A 15007-nucleotide genomic window follows, 5' to 3' on the forward strand; every position below is an offset into this window, starting at 1 on the left:
AAAATGCTATATCATTGTGTTTTCATTTTGCATTTCTGATTGCCAGTCAAGGTGGATCATTTTTTTCACATGCTTATTAGCCAATATTATATTTAATTCTTTGAAATATTCCCATCTTCTTGGTTTTTTTTTTACTTAAAAAAATTAGGTTTCAACTTTTCCTCCAACTTTTTGCAGTGCTGGTTCGTTCTTCAAAGACCAACTCTGAGGGCACTTTCTTGAAAAGGGCATTTCTGACCATTTTGTTTGGAATGGTTTCTTCACTTACTCTCTATCTCATCCCTCTCTCTATGGCCTTCATAGTATTACCACATTCTGTAAATAAACAAAATATTGTTTAAAGACATTGGGGTTCAGTCATACTACTACCAGTCACTTATCAAATGTATGTGTAGCAAATGTCTCTATCACAGTCTTTGAAGACTTTCGCACTTGATTCACTGTAATTCTCACTCATTGCACATCTGCTGTAGTTTGTGGTGAGTTTAATATTGTCATGGATCCCTCCTCCCCCCACATCTTGGCTTCTCAGTTCTCTTCCTCTTCAGTAATTTTGTCCTCCCTCCTACCTCACTGACTCATACTCTTTACCTTGTCATTATGAAACTTATATGGTAGTCATCAGTTACATCCATTAGACTATAACTTAATTAGTAAATAGTAAACTGTAAACTGCCTTCGCTGGTCAAGCTCACTTTAACTGTTTTTACAAAAACTTGCATATCCCCCAAGCATGATGTAGCCTAAAAAGTAAGCTACAAGGCCTCTTCACGACCCCTACAGATAAGTACCTCTGATGTAAGAGTCTTAAGGTGTTTGCCCGAGTTGTTTTTTTGGAACTTGGAGTCAGTTGTCCAGTTTGAACTTCAGCTGGTTAAGACTGGTTGGGACAACCGCCTCTCCCCTCGGGCATGCGAGAGTGTCTGATCGGTGGCCATTTGATGTCAGAGGGCCAAAACCTCCACCCTAAGAATATGCTAATGTCGCCGTTTTCTGAACATGCATCCTCTGAAGAAGCACGTAGCTTAGTTGCACCTGCCGAGAATAACGATACATCTTTTTTAAAAAATGTATTTATTTATTTAATTTATTTATTTTTGGCTGCGTTGGGTCTTCGTTGCTGCATGCGGGCTTTCTCTATTTGCAGTGAGCGGGGGCTTCTCTTCGTTGCAGTGTGCAGGCCTCTCATTGTGGTGGCTTCTCTTGTTGTGGAACACGGACACTAGGAGCGTGGGCTTCAGCAGTTGTGGCACACAGGCTCAGTAGTTGTGGCACGCAGGCTCTAGAGTGCAGGCTCAGTACTTGTGGCTCAAGGGCTTAGTTGCTCCGAGGCATGTGAGATCTTCCCAGACCAGGGCTCGAACCCATGTCCCCTGCATTGGTAGGCGGATTCTTTTTTTTTTTTTTTTGGTAGGCGGATTCTTAACCACTGTGCCACCAGGGAAGTCCCGACCCAATCTTTTTCTCATTTCCAGTCACCTTTCGCCACACTCCCTGCACCTCAGGCCACCCTAATTCTTTATCCAGTAAATATCCCTAGCCCCTGGCCTTTGGGGAGATGGATTTGAGATTTGTTCTCCTTTCTCCTTGCTTGACTGCCTTGTGAATAAACCCTTTCTCTGCTGCAAACCTCTCTATCTCAGAGTTGGGCTTTCTGTGTGTGAGGCAAATGAACGTGGCTCAGTAACAATTACTCCAAATTGGGACCCCCTCTGTAATCACAATTTAAAAGATTTATTCTCAGAGTAGTGGCTACCTCCTAACTTTCTAGCTTAGCCCTTTACATATCCAAACTCCATCAATGCTTATGCCCTTCTGGAAAAATTCATCTTTTCAGTGAAACTTAAACTATCAGTTCTTCACTTCCCTCCATAACTGGAACTTAAATTCCACGAATAGTCATTTTAATCATTGCTATATGTATATCTTTTTTAAAAAATATTTTCTATTGAGGTAACATTTGTTTATAACATTATATAAGTTTCATATGGACACCATTATATTTCTACTTCTGTACACACTACAGCATGCTCACCAACAAAGATTTAGTTTGTATAGTCACCACAGAGTTGATCCTCTTTATCCATTTCACCCTTTCCCCTCTGGTAGCCACTACTCTGTTCTCTGTATCTACATGTTTGTTTTTGTTTGGTGTGGTTTGTTCATTTACTTTGTATGTTTTTTTTTAAATTCCCTATCTATGTGAAATCATATGGTATTTGGCTTTCTCTAGCTGACTTCTTTCACTTAGCATAATACTCTCAGTGTCCATCCATGCTGTGGCAAATGGCCAGGTTTTATTTTTTTTCTATGGCTGTATCTGTATTGTATATATTGTGTTTCACATCTTCTTTATTCATTTATTGGTTGATGGGCACTGCGGTTGTTGCTATACCTTGACTATTGTAAATAATGCTGCAATGAACATGGGGGTGCATAAGTGTTTTCAAGTTAGTGTCTTCATATACTTTGGATAAATACTCAGAAGTGGGATAGCTGGATCATATGGTAGTTCTATTCCTGCATTTCTAAGGAATCTTCATACCGTTCTCCATAGTGGCTGTGCCAGTTTACATTCCCACCGACACCGCAGGAGGGCTCACTTTTCTCCACGTACTCGCCAACACTTTTAATTTCTTGCCTTTTGATAAAAGCCATTCTAACAGGTATGAAGTGATATGTCGTTGTCGGGTTCTTTTTTAGTTTTTTAAAAATTGAGGTATAATGGAGTTACAGTGTTACGTTTCAGGTGTACAAGATAATGATGAACAATTCCTAAAGATTATACTCCATTTATAGTTATTATAAAATATTGGCTATGGACCCTTGCCTGGCGGTCCAGTGGTTAAGGCTCCATGCTTCCACTGCAGGGGGCCCGGGTTCAGTCCCTGTTCAGGGAACTAAGATCCCCGTGTGCTGCGGGGTACGGCCAAAACATAAATATTGGCTGTATTCCCTGTGTTGTACAATATATCCTTATAGCTTAATTACTTTAAACATAGTAGTTTATACCTCTTCATCTCTTACCCCATCTTGCCTCTCCCCACTTGTAACCACGAGTTTGTTCTCTATATCTGTGAATCTGTTTCTTTTTTGTTATATTCACTAGTTTGTTTTATTTTCTGGATTCCATGTTTAAGTGATAACATAACAGTATTTGTCTTTCTCTGTCTGACTTATTTCACTATGCATAATACCCTACAAGTCTATCCATGTTGTTGTAAATGACAAAATTTCACTCTTTTTTTTTTTATGGCTGAGTATATACATACACACAGACACACACATGCATATATGTATCACATCACAGCTTCCTTAGCTGTTCATCTGTTGATGGACACTTAGGTTGTTTCCATATTTTGGCTGTCATAAATAATGCTGCCATGAACATTCAGCTGCATGTATCTTTTCAAAGTAGTGTTTTTGTTTTCTTTGGATGTATACCCAGGAGTGGAATTGCTGTATCATATGGTAATTCTATTTAGTTTTTTGAGGAACCTCCACACTGTTTTCCACAGTGGCTGCACCAATTCACATTCCCACCAACAGTGTACGGGGGTCCCCTTTATTTCACAACCTAGCCAACATTTGTTATTTGTGGTCGTTTTGATGTTAGGTGTTCTTACAGGTGTGAGGTGGTATCTCATGGTGGTTTGATTTGTATTTCTCTGACGGTTAGTGATGTTGAGCATCTTTTCATGTGCCTGTTGCCCGACTGGTATGTCTTCTTTGGAAAAATGTCTGTTCACCTCTTCTGCCCATTTTTGTTAATTGATTTTTATTGGAGTGTAGTTGATTTACAATGTTGTGTTAGTTTCAGGTGTACAGCAAAGTGAATCAGTTATACATATATCCACTGTTTTTTAGATTCTGTTCCCATATACGTTATTACAGAGTATTGAGGAGAGTTGTATAAACTGTTTTTTTTTTTACATCTTTATTGGAGTATAATCGCTTTACAATGGTGTGTTAGTTTCTGCCTTATAACAAAGTGAATCAGTTATACATATACATATGTTCCCATATCTCTTCCCTCTTGTGTCTCCCTCCCTCCCACCCTCCCTATCCCACCCTTCTAGGTGGTCACAAAGCACTGAGCTGATCTCCCTGTGCTATGCGGCTGCTTCCCAGTAGCTATCTGTCTTACATTTGGTAGTGTATATATGTCCATGCCTCTCTCTCGCTTTGTCAGAGCTTACCCTTGCCCCTCCCCATATCCTCAAGTCCGTTCTCTAGTAGGTCTGTGTCTTTATTCCTGTCTTACCCCTAGGTTCTTCATGACAATTTTTTCCCTTAAATTCCATATCTATGTGTTAGCCTATGGTATTTGTCTTTCTCTTTCTGACTGACTTCACTCTGTATGACAGACTCTAGGTCCATCCACCTCATTACAAATAGCTCAATTTCGTTTCTTTTTATGGCTGAGTAATAGTCCATTGTATATATGTGCCACATCTTCTTTATCCATTCATCCAATGATGGACACTTAGGTTGTTTCCAGCTCCGGGCTATTGTGAATAGAGCTGCAATGAACATTTTGGTACATGACTCTTTTTGAATTATGGTTTTCTCAGGGTATATGCCCAGTAGTGGGATTGCTGGGTCATATGGTAGTTCTATTTGTAGTTTTTTAAGGAACCTCCATACCGTTCTCCATAGTGGCTGTACCAATTCACATTCCCACCAGCAGTGCAAGAGGGTTCCCTTTTCTCCACACCCTCTCCAGCATTTATTGTTTCTAGACTTTTAGATGATGGCCATTCTGACTGGTGTGAGATGATATCTCATTGTAGTTTTGACTTGCATTTCTCTAATGATTAATGATGTTGAGCATTCTTTCGTGTGTTTGTTGCGAGTCTGTATATCTTCTTTGGAGAAATGTCTATTTAGGTCTTCTGCCCATTTTTGGATTGGGTTGTTTGTTTGTTTGCTACTGAGCTGCATGAGCTGCTTATAAATTTTGGAGATTAATCCTTTGTCAGTTGCTTCATTTGGAAATATTTTGTCCCATTCCGAGGGTTGTCTTTGGTCTTGTTTATGGTTTCCTTTGCTGTGCAAAAGCTTTGAAGTTTCATTAGGTCCCATTTGTTTACCTTTGTTTTTATTTCCATTTCTCTAGGAGGTGGGTCCAAAAGGATCTTGTTGTGATTTATGTCATAGAGTGTTCTGCCTATGTTTTCCTCTAAGAGTTTGATAGTTTCTGGTGTTACACTTAGGTCTTTAATCCATTTTGAGCTTATTTTTGTGTATGGTGTTAGGGAGTGATCTAATGTCATACTTTTACATGGACCTGTCCAGTTTTCCCAGCACCACTTATTGAAGAGGCTGTCCTTTCTCCACTGTACATTCCTGCCTCCTTTATCAATGATAAGGTGACCATATGTGCGTGGGTTTATCTCTGGGCTTTCTATCCTGTTCCTTCTGCCCATTTTTCAATCAGGTGGCTTGCTTTTTCCTATTGAGTTGTATGAGCTGTTTATATATTTTGGATATTAACCTCTTATTGGTCATCTCATTCCCAAATATTTTCCCCCAGTCAGTAGGTTGTCTTTTCATTTTGTTGATGGTTTCCTTTGCTGTGTGAAATCTTTTAGGTTTCATTAGGTCCCATTTGTTTATTTTGGCTTTTGTTTCCTTTGCCTTAGGAGACAGATTAAAAAAATATACAGTAAAGATAGAAAATCAACCATGTACAAAGCTAGTAGGAAGGTTAAAAGCCAAAAGTAGTAATATCATCTGTATCTACAGTAAGCAGTTTGGGGATACACAAAATAATTAGATGTAAAATATGATGTCAAAAACAGTAATCATAAGGGGAGGAGAGTACAATTGTAGGGTTGTTAAATGCATTTGAGATTTGAGATCAGCAACTTAAAACAATCACATATAACAACATATCACTGTATATAAACTTCATGATAGACACAAACAGAAAAATCTATAATAGATGCACACAGAAAAAAGAGGCAAGAATTTGAACATGACATTAAAGATAGTCATCAAATCACAAGACAAAAGAATGAAAGAAGAAGAAAGGAAGAAAAAAGCACTACAAAACAACGTCAAAACAATTAATAAAATGGCAATAAGAACATACACATCAATAATTATTCAAAGTAAATGGACTAAATGCTCCAATCAAAAGACATAGGGCGATAGATAAATGAGGACCTACTGTATGGCACAGGGAACTCTATTCAATATTTTGTATATAATAACTTATAATGGAAAAGAATCTGAAAAAGAATATATACATATATAGATCGCTTTGCTGTACACCTGAAACTAATACAACATTGTAAATCAACTATACTTCAATAAAAAGTTGTTTGTTTTGAAAAAAAAAGAAGAGTGGCTGAATGGATACAAAAACAAGACCCATATATATGCTGCCTACAAGAGACTCACTTCAGATCTAAAGACACACATAGACTGAAAGTGAGGGGATGGAAAAAGATACTCCATGCAAATGGAAATAAAAAGAAAGCTGGGGAGCAATACTTACATGAGACATAGACTTTAAGAGAAATAGATTTTTGTGGTTTTGATTTGCATTTCTCTAATAATTTGTGATGTTGAACATCTTGTCATGTGTCTATTGGCCATCTATGTCTTCTTTGGAAAATGTCCTATACCCATTTTGGGGTTGTTTTATTTTTGTTGTTGTTGTTGTGAGTTCTTTCTATATTTTGGATGTTAACCCCTTACTGGATATATGATGTGCAAGCATCTTCTTCCATTAGGTAGGTTCCCTTTTCATTTTGTTGCTGGTTTCCTTTACTGTGCAGAAACTTCTTAGTTTGATGTAATCCTATTTGTTTACTTTTGCCTGTGTTTCCCTTGCCTGAGGAGACAAATAAGTGGAAAAGTGTTCTGTGCTCATGGATTGGAAGAAATAACATCGTTCAAATGTCTCTATTACCTAAAGCAATCTTCAGATTCAATGCAATCTCTATCAAAGTCCCAAGGATATTTTTCGCAAAAATAGAATACAAAAGTCTTAGATTTACATGAAACCATAAGAGACCCTGAACAGCCAAAGCAATCCTGATAAAAAGAACAGAGTTGGAGGTATCACACTCTCTGATTTAAAACTATATTATAAAGCTACAATAATCAAAACAGCATTATATTTGCAGAAAAGCAGATACATAGGTCAATGGAACATAACTGAGAACCTGGGAGTAAACCCATACATATACGGATAATGAATTCATGGCAAGGGAGCAAAGAGCGTACAATGGAAAAGGACAGTCTCTTCAATAAATGGTGACGGGGGAACTTCCCTGGTGGTGCAGTGGTTAAAAATCCGTCTGCCAATGCAGGGGGACACGGGTTCGATTCCTGGTCTGGCAAGATCCCACATGCCACGGAGCAACTAAGCCCGTGCGCCACAACTACTGAGCCTGTGCCCTAGAGCCCGCGAGCCACAACTACTGAGCCCCTGTGCCACAACTACCAAAGCCCGTGTGCCTAGAGCCTGTGCTCCGCAACAAGAGAAGCCACTGCTATGAGAAGCCCAGGCACTGCAACGAAGACCCAACGCAGCCAAAAATAAATAAATAAATAAATTTAGATTAAAAAATGGCGTTGGGAAAACTGGACAGCCACATGCTAAGAAAAAAAAAAAAGAAACTAGACCACTATCTCACACCACACACAAAAGTCATCTCAATGCATTAAAGACTTTAGTGTAGGGCTTCCCTGGTGGGGCAGCGGTTGAGAGTCCGCCTGCCGATGCAGGGGACACGGGTTCGTGCCCCGGTCCGGGAAGATCCCACATGCCACGGAGCGGCTGGGCCCGTGAACCATGGCTGCTGAGCCTGCGCATCCGGAGCCTGTGCTGCGCAACGGGAGAGGCCACAACAGTGAGAGGCCCGCATACCGCAAAAAAAAAAAAAAAAAAAGGGCAGAAGACCTAAATAGACATTTCTCCAAAGAAGACATACAGAAGGCCAAGAAGCACATGAAAATATGCTCAACATCACTAATTACTAGACAAATGCAAATCAAAACTACAATGAGGTATCACGTCACACTGGTCAGCATGAGCATCATTAAAAAGTCCACATATAATAAGTGCTGGAGAGGGTGTGGAGAAAAGGGAACTCTCCTACAGTGTTGAAGGGAATGTAAATTGGTGCAGCCATTATGGAGAACAGTATGGAGATTCCTTAAGAAACTAAAAAGAGTTGCTATATGGTCCCGCAGTCCCACTCCTGGGCAAATATCCCGAGAAAACTCTAATTTGAAAAGATACATGCACCCCAATGTTCACAGTAGCACTATTTAAAATAGCCAACTGGCGACTTCCTTGGTGGCGCAGTGGTTAAGAATCTGCCTGCCAGTGCAGGGGACACAGGTTTGAGCCCTGGGCTGGGAAGACCCCACATGCCACCAAGCAACTAAGCCCGTGTGCCACAACTACTGAAGCCCGCTAGCCTAGAGCCCACGAGCCACAGCTACTGAGCCCACATGCCACAATTACTGAGGCCCGTGTGCCTAGAGCCCGTGCTCTGCAACAAGAGAAGCCACCGTAATGAGAAGCCTGCGCACTGCAACGAAGAGTAGCCCCCGCTCGCTGCAACTAGAGAAAGCCCACGTGCAGCAACAAATCCCAACACAGCCAAAAATTAAATAAATAAATAAATAAATAAATAAATGCTTCCAAGACATGGAAGCAACCTAAATGTCTATCTACAGATGAATGGATAAAAAGATGTGGCATACCTATACAATGGAATACTACTCAGCCATAAATGAGAATGAGATGATGCCATTTGTAGCAACATGGATGGACCTAGAGATTATCATACTAAGTGAAGTAAGTCAAAGAAAGATAAATATCATATGATATCACTTGTATGTGGAATCTAAAATATGATACAAATGAAGTTATTTACAAAACAGAAATAGACTCACAGACATAGAAAACAACCTTATGTTTACCAAAGGGGAAAGAGGGTGGGGGAGAGATAAATTAGGAGTTTGGGATTAGCAGATATAAAACTATTATGTATTCAGTGTAAAACAGATAAACAACAAGGTCCTACTGTATAGCACAGGGAACTATATTCAATATCCTGTAATAAACCATAACCATGTAAAAGAATATGGAAAAAATATATAACTTTGCTGTACACCAGAAAGTAACACAACAATGTAAATCAACTATACTTCAATTAAAAAATAAAATAAAATTTAAAAATGTGCTAATGAACAGCTGAGTCAAATATAAAAGGAACAACAACTTGATTGGCAGAGACCTCTTGCCTGCAACAACAATAAAAGATGGCAGAACAATGGAGTAATGTCTTTAAAGTACTTAAATAACACTTTAGAATTAGGAATGAATACATAATAAAAATTTTCAGATATACAAGACTATGAGAGTGTACTACACAAAACATGTTGAGATTTACAAAACCAAGATAATTTACTACACATAGGGTATAGTGGAAAGAACTATTAAAGTATATTCTTCAGCAAGAAGAAAATTGAGGCTAGACTTTGAGAGTGGAATATAAGAATAAAAAGGTAGAGAGGAAATGGTAAAGCATGTTGGTGAATATAAATAGTATTGCTGTTTAAAAAAACTGAAACCATCTTGTTTTCGGCTTTACCTGTAGATTTTATTTCTTTTATAAAAATGTGAAAGAAATATGGTAATTAATTAATGTTTTATTTTTTAAATTTTTTATTTATTTATTTTTGGCTGCATTGAGTCTTCGTTGCTGCGCACGGGCTTTCTCTAGTTGCGGTGAGTGGGGGCTACTCTTCGTTGAGGTGCACGGGCTTCTCACTGCAGTGGCTTCTCTGGTGGCGAAGCATGGGCTGTAGGTGCGTGGGCTTCAGCTGTGGCTCATGGGCTTAGTTGCTCCACGGCATGTGGGATCTTCCCAGACCAGGGCTCGAACCCATGTCCCCTGCATTAGCAGGCAGATTCTTAACCACTGTGCCACCAGGGAGGCCCCTAAATTAATGTTTTAAAAGTTAGAGGTTTGATTTACAAAAGAAAAAACTCGGGGTAGAATTTAAAAGGTATGAATAATGTGGAATAGCAGGAATGCAAACATTTTACATCAGTCTCTGAGACAAAATAACCGGAGGAAGAGATTTAAAAAGGAAATGCATATCCTAATACATGCTGAAAACATCTGATAAAATCCAGCATTTATGGAGAGGGTGTGGAAAAAAGGGAACCCTCTTGCACTGCTGGTGGGAATGTGAATTGGTACAGCCACTATGGAGAACGGTATGGAGGTTCCTTAAAAAACTACAAATAGAACTACCATATGACCCAGCAATCCCACTACTGGGCATATACCCTGAGAAAACCATAATTCAAAAAGAGACATGTACCAAAATGTTCATAGCAGTCCTATTTACAATAGCCCCGAGATGGAAACAACCTAAGTGTCCATCATCGGATGAATGGGTAAAGAAGATGTGGCACATATATACAATGGAATATTACTCAGCCATAAAAAGAAATGAAATTGAGCTATTTGTAATGAGGTGGATGGACCTAGAGTCTGTCATACAGAGTGAAGTAAGTCAGAAAGAGAAAGACAAATACTGTATGCTGACACATATATATGGAATTTAAGAAAAAAAAATGTCATGAAGAACATAGGGGTAAGACAGAAATAAAGACACAGACCTACTTGAGAATGGACTTGAGGATATGGGGAGGGGGAAGGGTAAGCTGTGACAAAGCGAAAGAGAGGCATGGACATATATACACTACCAAATGTAAGGTAGATAGATAGTGGGAAGCAGCCGCAGAGCACAGGGAGATCAGCTGGGTGCTTTGTGACTGCCTGGAGGGGTGGGATGGGGAGGGTGGGAGGGAGGGAGATGCATGAGGGAAGGGATGTGGGAACAGATGTATATGTATGACTGATTCACTTTGTTATAAAGCAGAAACTAATAAAAAAATCCAGCATTTATTCATAATGAAAAGTGAACTTGACTGGAAGAGAACTTCCTCAGGTTAAGAGGAAGCTATGAACAAACATCATACAATTATGTATAGTAACCATCATACTATTTTGCAACTTTCCAGGAGAGCAGCTCAAAACACCAAGAAAGAGAAAAGCCATGGCTAAAAATCTTCATAAATGCATGGGAAAACATATAACATGAGAAATCCAGTTATTTATTGGTTTGGGGAGAAATAGGGTAGCAATAGGGTATGGTGCTGGAGAGAGAAGAATTTGAGAGAAAATAACCAATGCAAACGAGCGGGAATGGATAGGCCTGAGAATGATGTTGTAAAGAAGTCCAGACGTCTGAACACACATTGTCCGGTATCCCTGGGCAGATTTTCCATTTCAAAGATGAGGTCTAGAGTCTGCTTTCTTTTCCTGACGTCTTCTCCTGCTACTATAGCCAGTCTGGAGGGAAAAAGGAGTTGTTGGCCCACGAGATGCTTAATTTCCAGGTTGTAGGACATTCAGTGTAAAAGACGCCGGGAAATCCATTGGGCCTCCAGGATGGTAGCCAGAATTTGTGTGTGTGTGTGTGTGTGTGTGTGTGTGTGTGTGTGTGTGTGTGTACACCGGGGTGCAGTTCATTCCGGGAACAGACATCTCTGGGCCTCGCGCTTAGGACGGTAAGAGCGTTGGGGGCGCTCGTGAGGACCCGGACTCGGAGAGGGAGGTAGAGGTTGGAGTGGTGAGTCGAGGGAGAGCTCCCGAAGGCGCAAGTGCAGGTTGTCGTCGTGGTGAGGAGAGCGTTTCTCTGGACTAGGATTGGGCGCCCGAGGACGGGGCTCTGGGACAAAGCCCTGCGCGCTGGGTCCCGACACCCTTGCGGTGGGGCTGCGGAGCTCAGCGACGGAGCCGGCTTCAGCCTCCATCCCAGGCGGCAGGAGCTCGGCGTCTGCTTCCTCCTGGTTGGCCTCTTCTTGGCGGGCGATCTCTGGGACAGCTGCGCAGAAGAATCCCGGCTCCCGGGCCATGTACTCCCCTGGAGCGCTCAGGAAAGCGGCCCGTTGCAGGCCCTGTCCCCACGGGCCTTCCACGCCCCAGCCCAGGAGGGCCTCGGGGACCAGCATGAAGATGTGATCTCCGAGAGACACTTGCAGCACGGACGTGGGCTTGGGCTCCAGCAGCACGTCGACGCCATCTAGGGGCAGGTGCAGGGCCCAGCCGGCGGGCAGGACCACTACGGAAGTGAGCGCGTCCGCGGCCGGAGGTCCCGTCAGGTTGTCCAGGCTGGGCGCCGCCTCGGACTCGGACTCGGGGTCCTCGGGCTCCTCCGTTCGGCGGCGCTTGGCGGGGCCGGGTCCTTCGGTCTGCGGTCCCCACCAGTCCGCAGGGTAGGCACTGGGCCTGCGGGGCCGTTTGCCCATGACCTCGACCGACGGACGGCGCCCCCGGGGCCTGGCAGAGGGCGAGGAGGCGCTCGATCCTGCACGCTGTGACGGGTTTCGACGACGGCTGAGGCAAGCCGGGGCGGGGCGGCGCGATGCGGGGACGGCAGGACGGCGCGATACGGGACGAGTCCTCGGAGCTCCGGGGCCGCCTCCTGCAGTTGGTCCTGCAGTTCAGGTTTCTAGGGGAACGGCGTCTGGCGCGGGGCTGGGCCTGGCGCCTTCGAATCTTCAGCTCGTCACGCCGATTCGTCTACGCAACAGACAGCGAAAGATGCTGCGGGTGAAGCCAGTGAAATCCTAGTCGCAAAATGTCACGCGAAGCCCCGCCCCCTCCAAGGCTCCGCCCCGTAGACCTCGCGGTATCTGTGCTGCCCAATAGCCGGGGCTGTGGTTGGTAGAAAGCTACTGTTAAAGTCCTCCAGGGGCCAGAATACTCGTGTACTTCATTTTTAGAGAAAAAAAGATACACCGAAAATGGAACTTTAAATATTAGTCACCTTTAAGGTTAATATTTTCCTTTGATTTCAGGCATTCTAGAGAAAAAAACCACTCAAATAGACCACCCCCCTGGCAACATAAAACGGACCTATCTAAACGTTCCATGAAATTCCTTTAATGCTTGTGCTTTCATTTCAGGAGTAAATGGAAAATACTCATATATGTTTAGGTAAAGCTCTGTCTTAATGGTCAAATATTTGTGGCAGTTCCTTCCTGAAGATAAAAGCTGTTATAAAATTAAAGCAATCTTAGTATAATTAAATTGTTGTATTCAGTATTTATTATATGTCAACCGTTCTACTGAGGTTTAAAAAATGATCTTCATTTACTAAATTAAATTAAATTAAATTTATTTATTTATTTATTTTGCGGTACGCGGGCCTCTCACTGTTGTGGCCTCTCCCGTTGCGGAGCACAGGCTCCAGACGCGCTGGCTCAGCGGCCATGGCTCACGGGCCCAGCCCCTCCGCGGCATGCGGGATCTTCCCGGACCGGGACACGAACCCGTGTCCCCTGCGTCGGCAGGCGGACCCTCAACCACTGTGCCACCTGGGAAGCCCTGATCTTTGTTCTGAAAAAATTTTTTATTTTTATGTACTTTTGGCTGCGTTGGGTCTTTGTTGCTGCGTGCGGGCTTTCTCTAGTTGCAGCGAGCGGGGGCTAGTCTTCGCTGCGGTGCACAGGCTTCTCGTTGCGGTGGCTTCTGTTTGTTGCGGAGCACGGGCTCTAGGCACACGGGCTTCTGTAGTTGTGGGACGCAGGCTCAGTAGTCGTGGCTCTTGGGCTCTAGAGTGCAGGCTCAGTAGTTGCGGCACATGGGCTTATTTGCTCCACGGCATGTGGGATCTTCCCGGACCAGGGCTCGAACCCGGCATGCGGATTCTTAACTACTGCGCCACCAGGACCCTGGTGGCGCAGTAGTTAAGGTATGTACTAAAAGCTGTACACATTTAATGTAAACAACTTGAGTTTGTAGATAAGAATACACTCGTGAAACTATCACCACAATCAAAACCATAAAAGTTATCTATGACCTGCAAAAGTGTCTTCCTGCCCTCTCTGAAAAAAAAAAATGATCTTTTTTACTTTTCACAACACCTGAAGCTCAGAGTGGTCAAGTGAGGTTTCAAAAATTAAATATGTACCAAGTTTGTGTTACATATAGGCATCCAATGCAGACTTCTCTGGTTTTAAATCATGAACTCTTAACTCATACATTTATTGCATACACCTAAGAGTGAATTACTATAATTGGTCCTGTGTGTGTCTTTTCAAGTTAATAGGTAGGGACTTCCCTGGTGACGCAGTGGTTAAGAATCTGCCTGCCAATGCAGGGGACATGGGTTTGATCCCTGATCTGGGAAGACCCCACATGCTGCAGAGCAGCAAAACCCGTGCGCCACAACTACTGAAGCCCTTGTGCCTAGAGCCTGTGCTCTGCAACAAGAGAAGCCACTGCAATGAGAAGCCCGCGCACTGCAACCAAGAGTAGCCCCTGCTGGCCTCAACTAGAGAAAAGCCAGCATGCAGTACCGAAGACCAGACACAGCCAAAAATAAATAAATAGATAAATAAATAAACAAATAAATAAATTTTAAAATTATAAAAAAAGATTTAAAAAATGTTAATAGGTAACGCCTTCCTCTTTTTTTTCCCCAAAATATTTTTCACAGTTTAAACTCCTGTGAGCAGAGTATGTTTCCATTTCATGACATCCTTGTAAACATTTCTTATTGATAGACTCTTAACTGTTTTCCAACCTGGTGTAGTAAAATGCTATATCATTGTGTTTTCATTTTGCATTTCTGATTGCCAGTCAAGGTGGATCATTTTTTTCACATGCTTATTAGCCAATATTATATTTAATTCTTTGAAATATTCCCATCTTCTTGGGTTTTTTTTTACTTAAAAAAATTAGGTTTCAACTTTTCCTCCAACTTTTTGCAGTGCTGGTTCGTTCTTCAAAGACCAACTCTGAGGGCACTTTCTTGAAAAGGGCATTTCTGACCATTTTGTTTGGAATGGTTTCTTCACTTACTCTCTATCTCATCCCTCTCTCTATGGCCTTCATAGTATTACCACATTCTGTAAATAAACAAAATATTGTTTAAAGACATTGGGGTTCAG

At 42.1% G+C, this 15007-nt stretch overlaps 2 protein-coding genes across 2 annotated transcripts in view; both read right to left on the reverse strand.

Moving 5' to 3' along the window:
- LOC307053752 (vomeronasal type-2 receptor 1-like) overlaps positions 1-15007 on the reverse strand; it is a gene marked incomplete at both ends in the record, with an annotated part of 253032 nt that overhangs the window by 56278 nt on the left and 181747 nt on the right.
- On the reverse strand, positions 11576-12358 carry LOC307053158 (proline-rich protein 23C-like; the record flags this gene model as incomplete). Its single annotated transcript, XM_079704466.1, has 1 exon — positions 11576-12358. The coding sequence occupies one exon, from the start codon at positions 12356-12358 to the stop codon at positions 11576-11578; it is 783 nt and encodes a 260-aa protein (XP_079560592.1).

Source organism: Hyperoodon ampullatus, assembly GCF_949752795.1.
Source record: "Hyperoodon ampullatus genome assembly, chromosome: 5".
NCBI lineage: Eukaryota > Metazoa > Chordata > Mammalia > Artiodactyla > Ziphiidae > Hyperoodon > Hyperoodon ampullatus.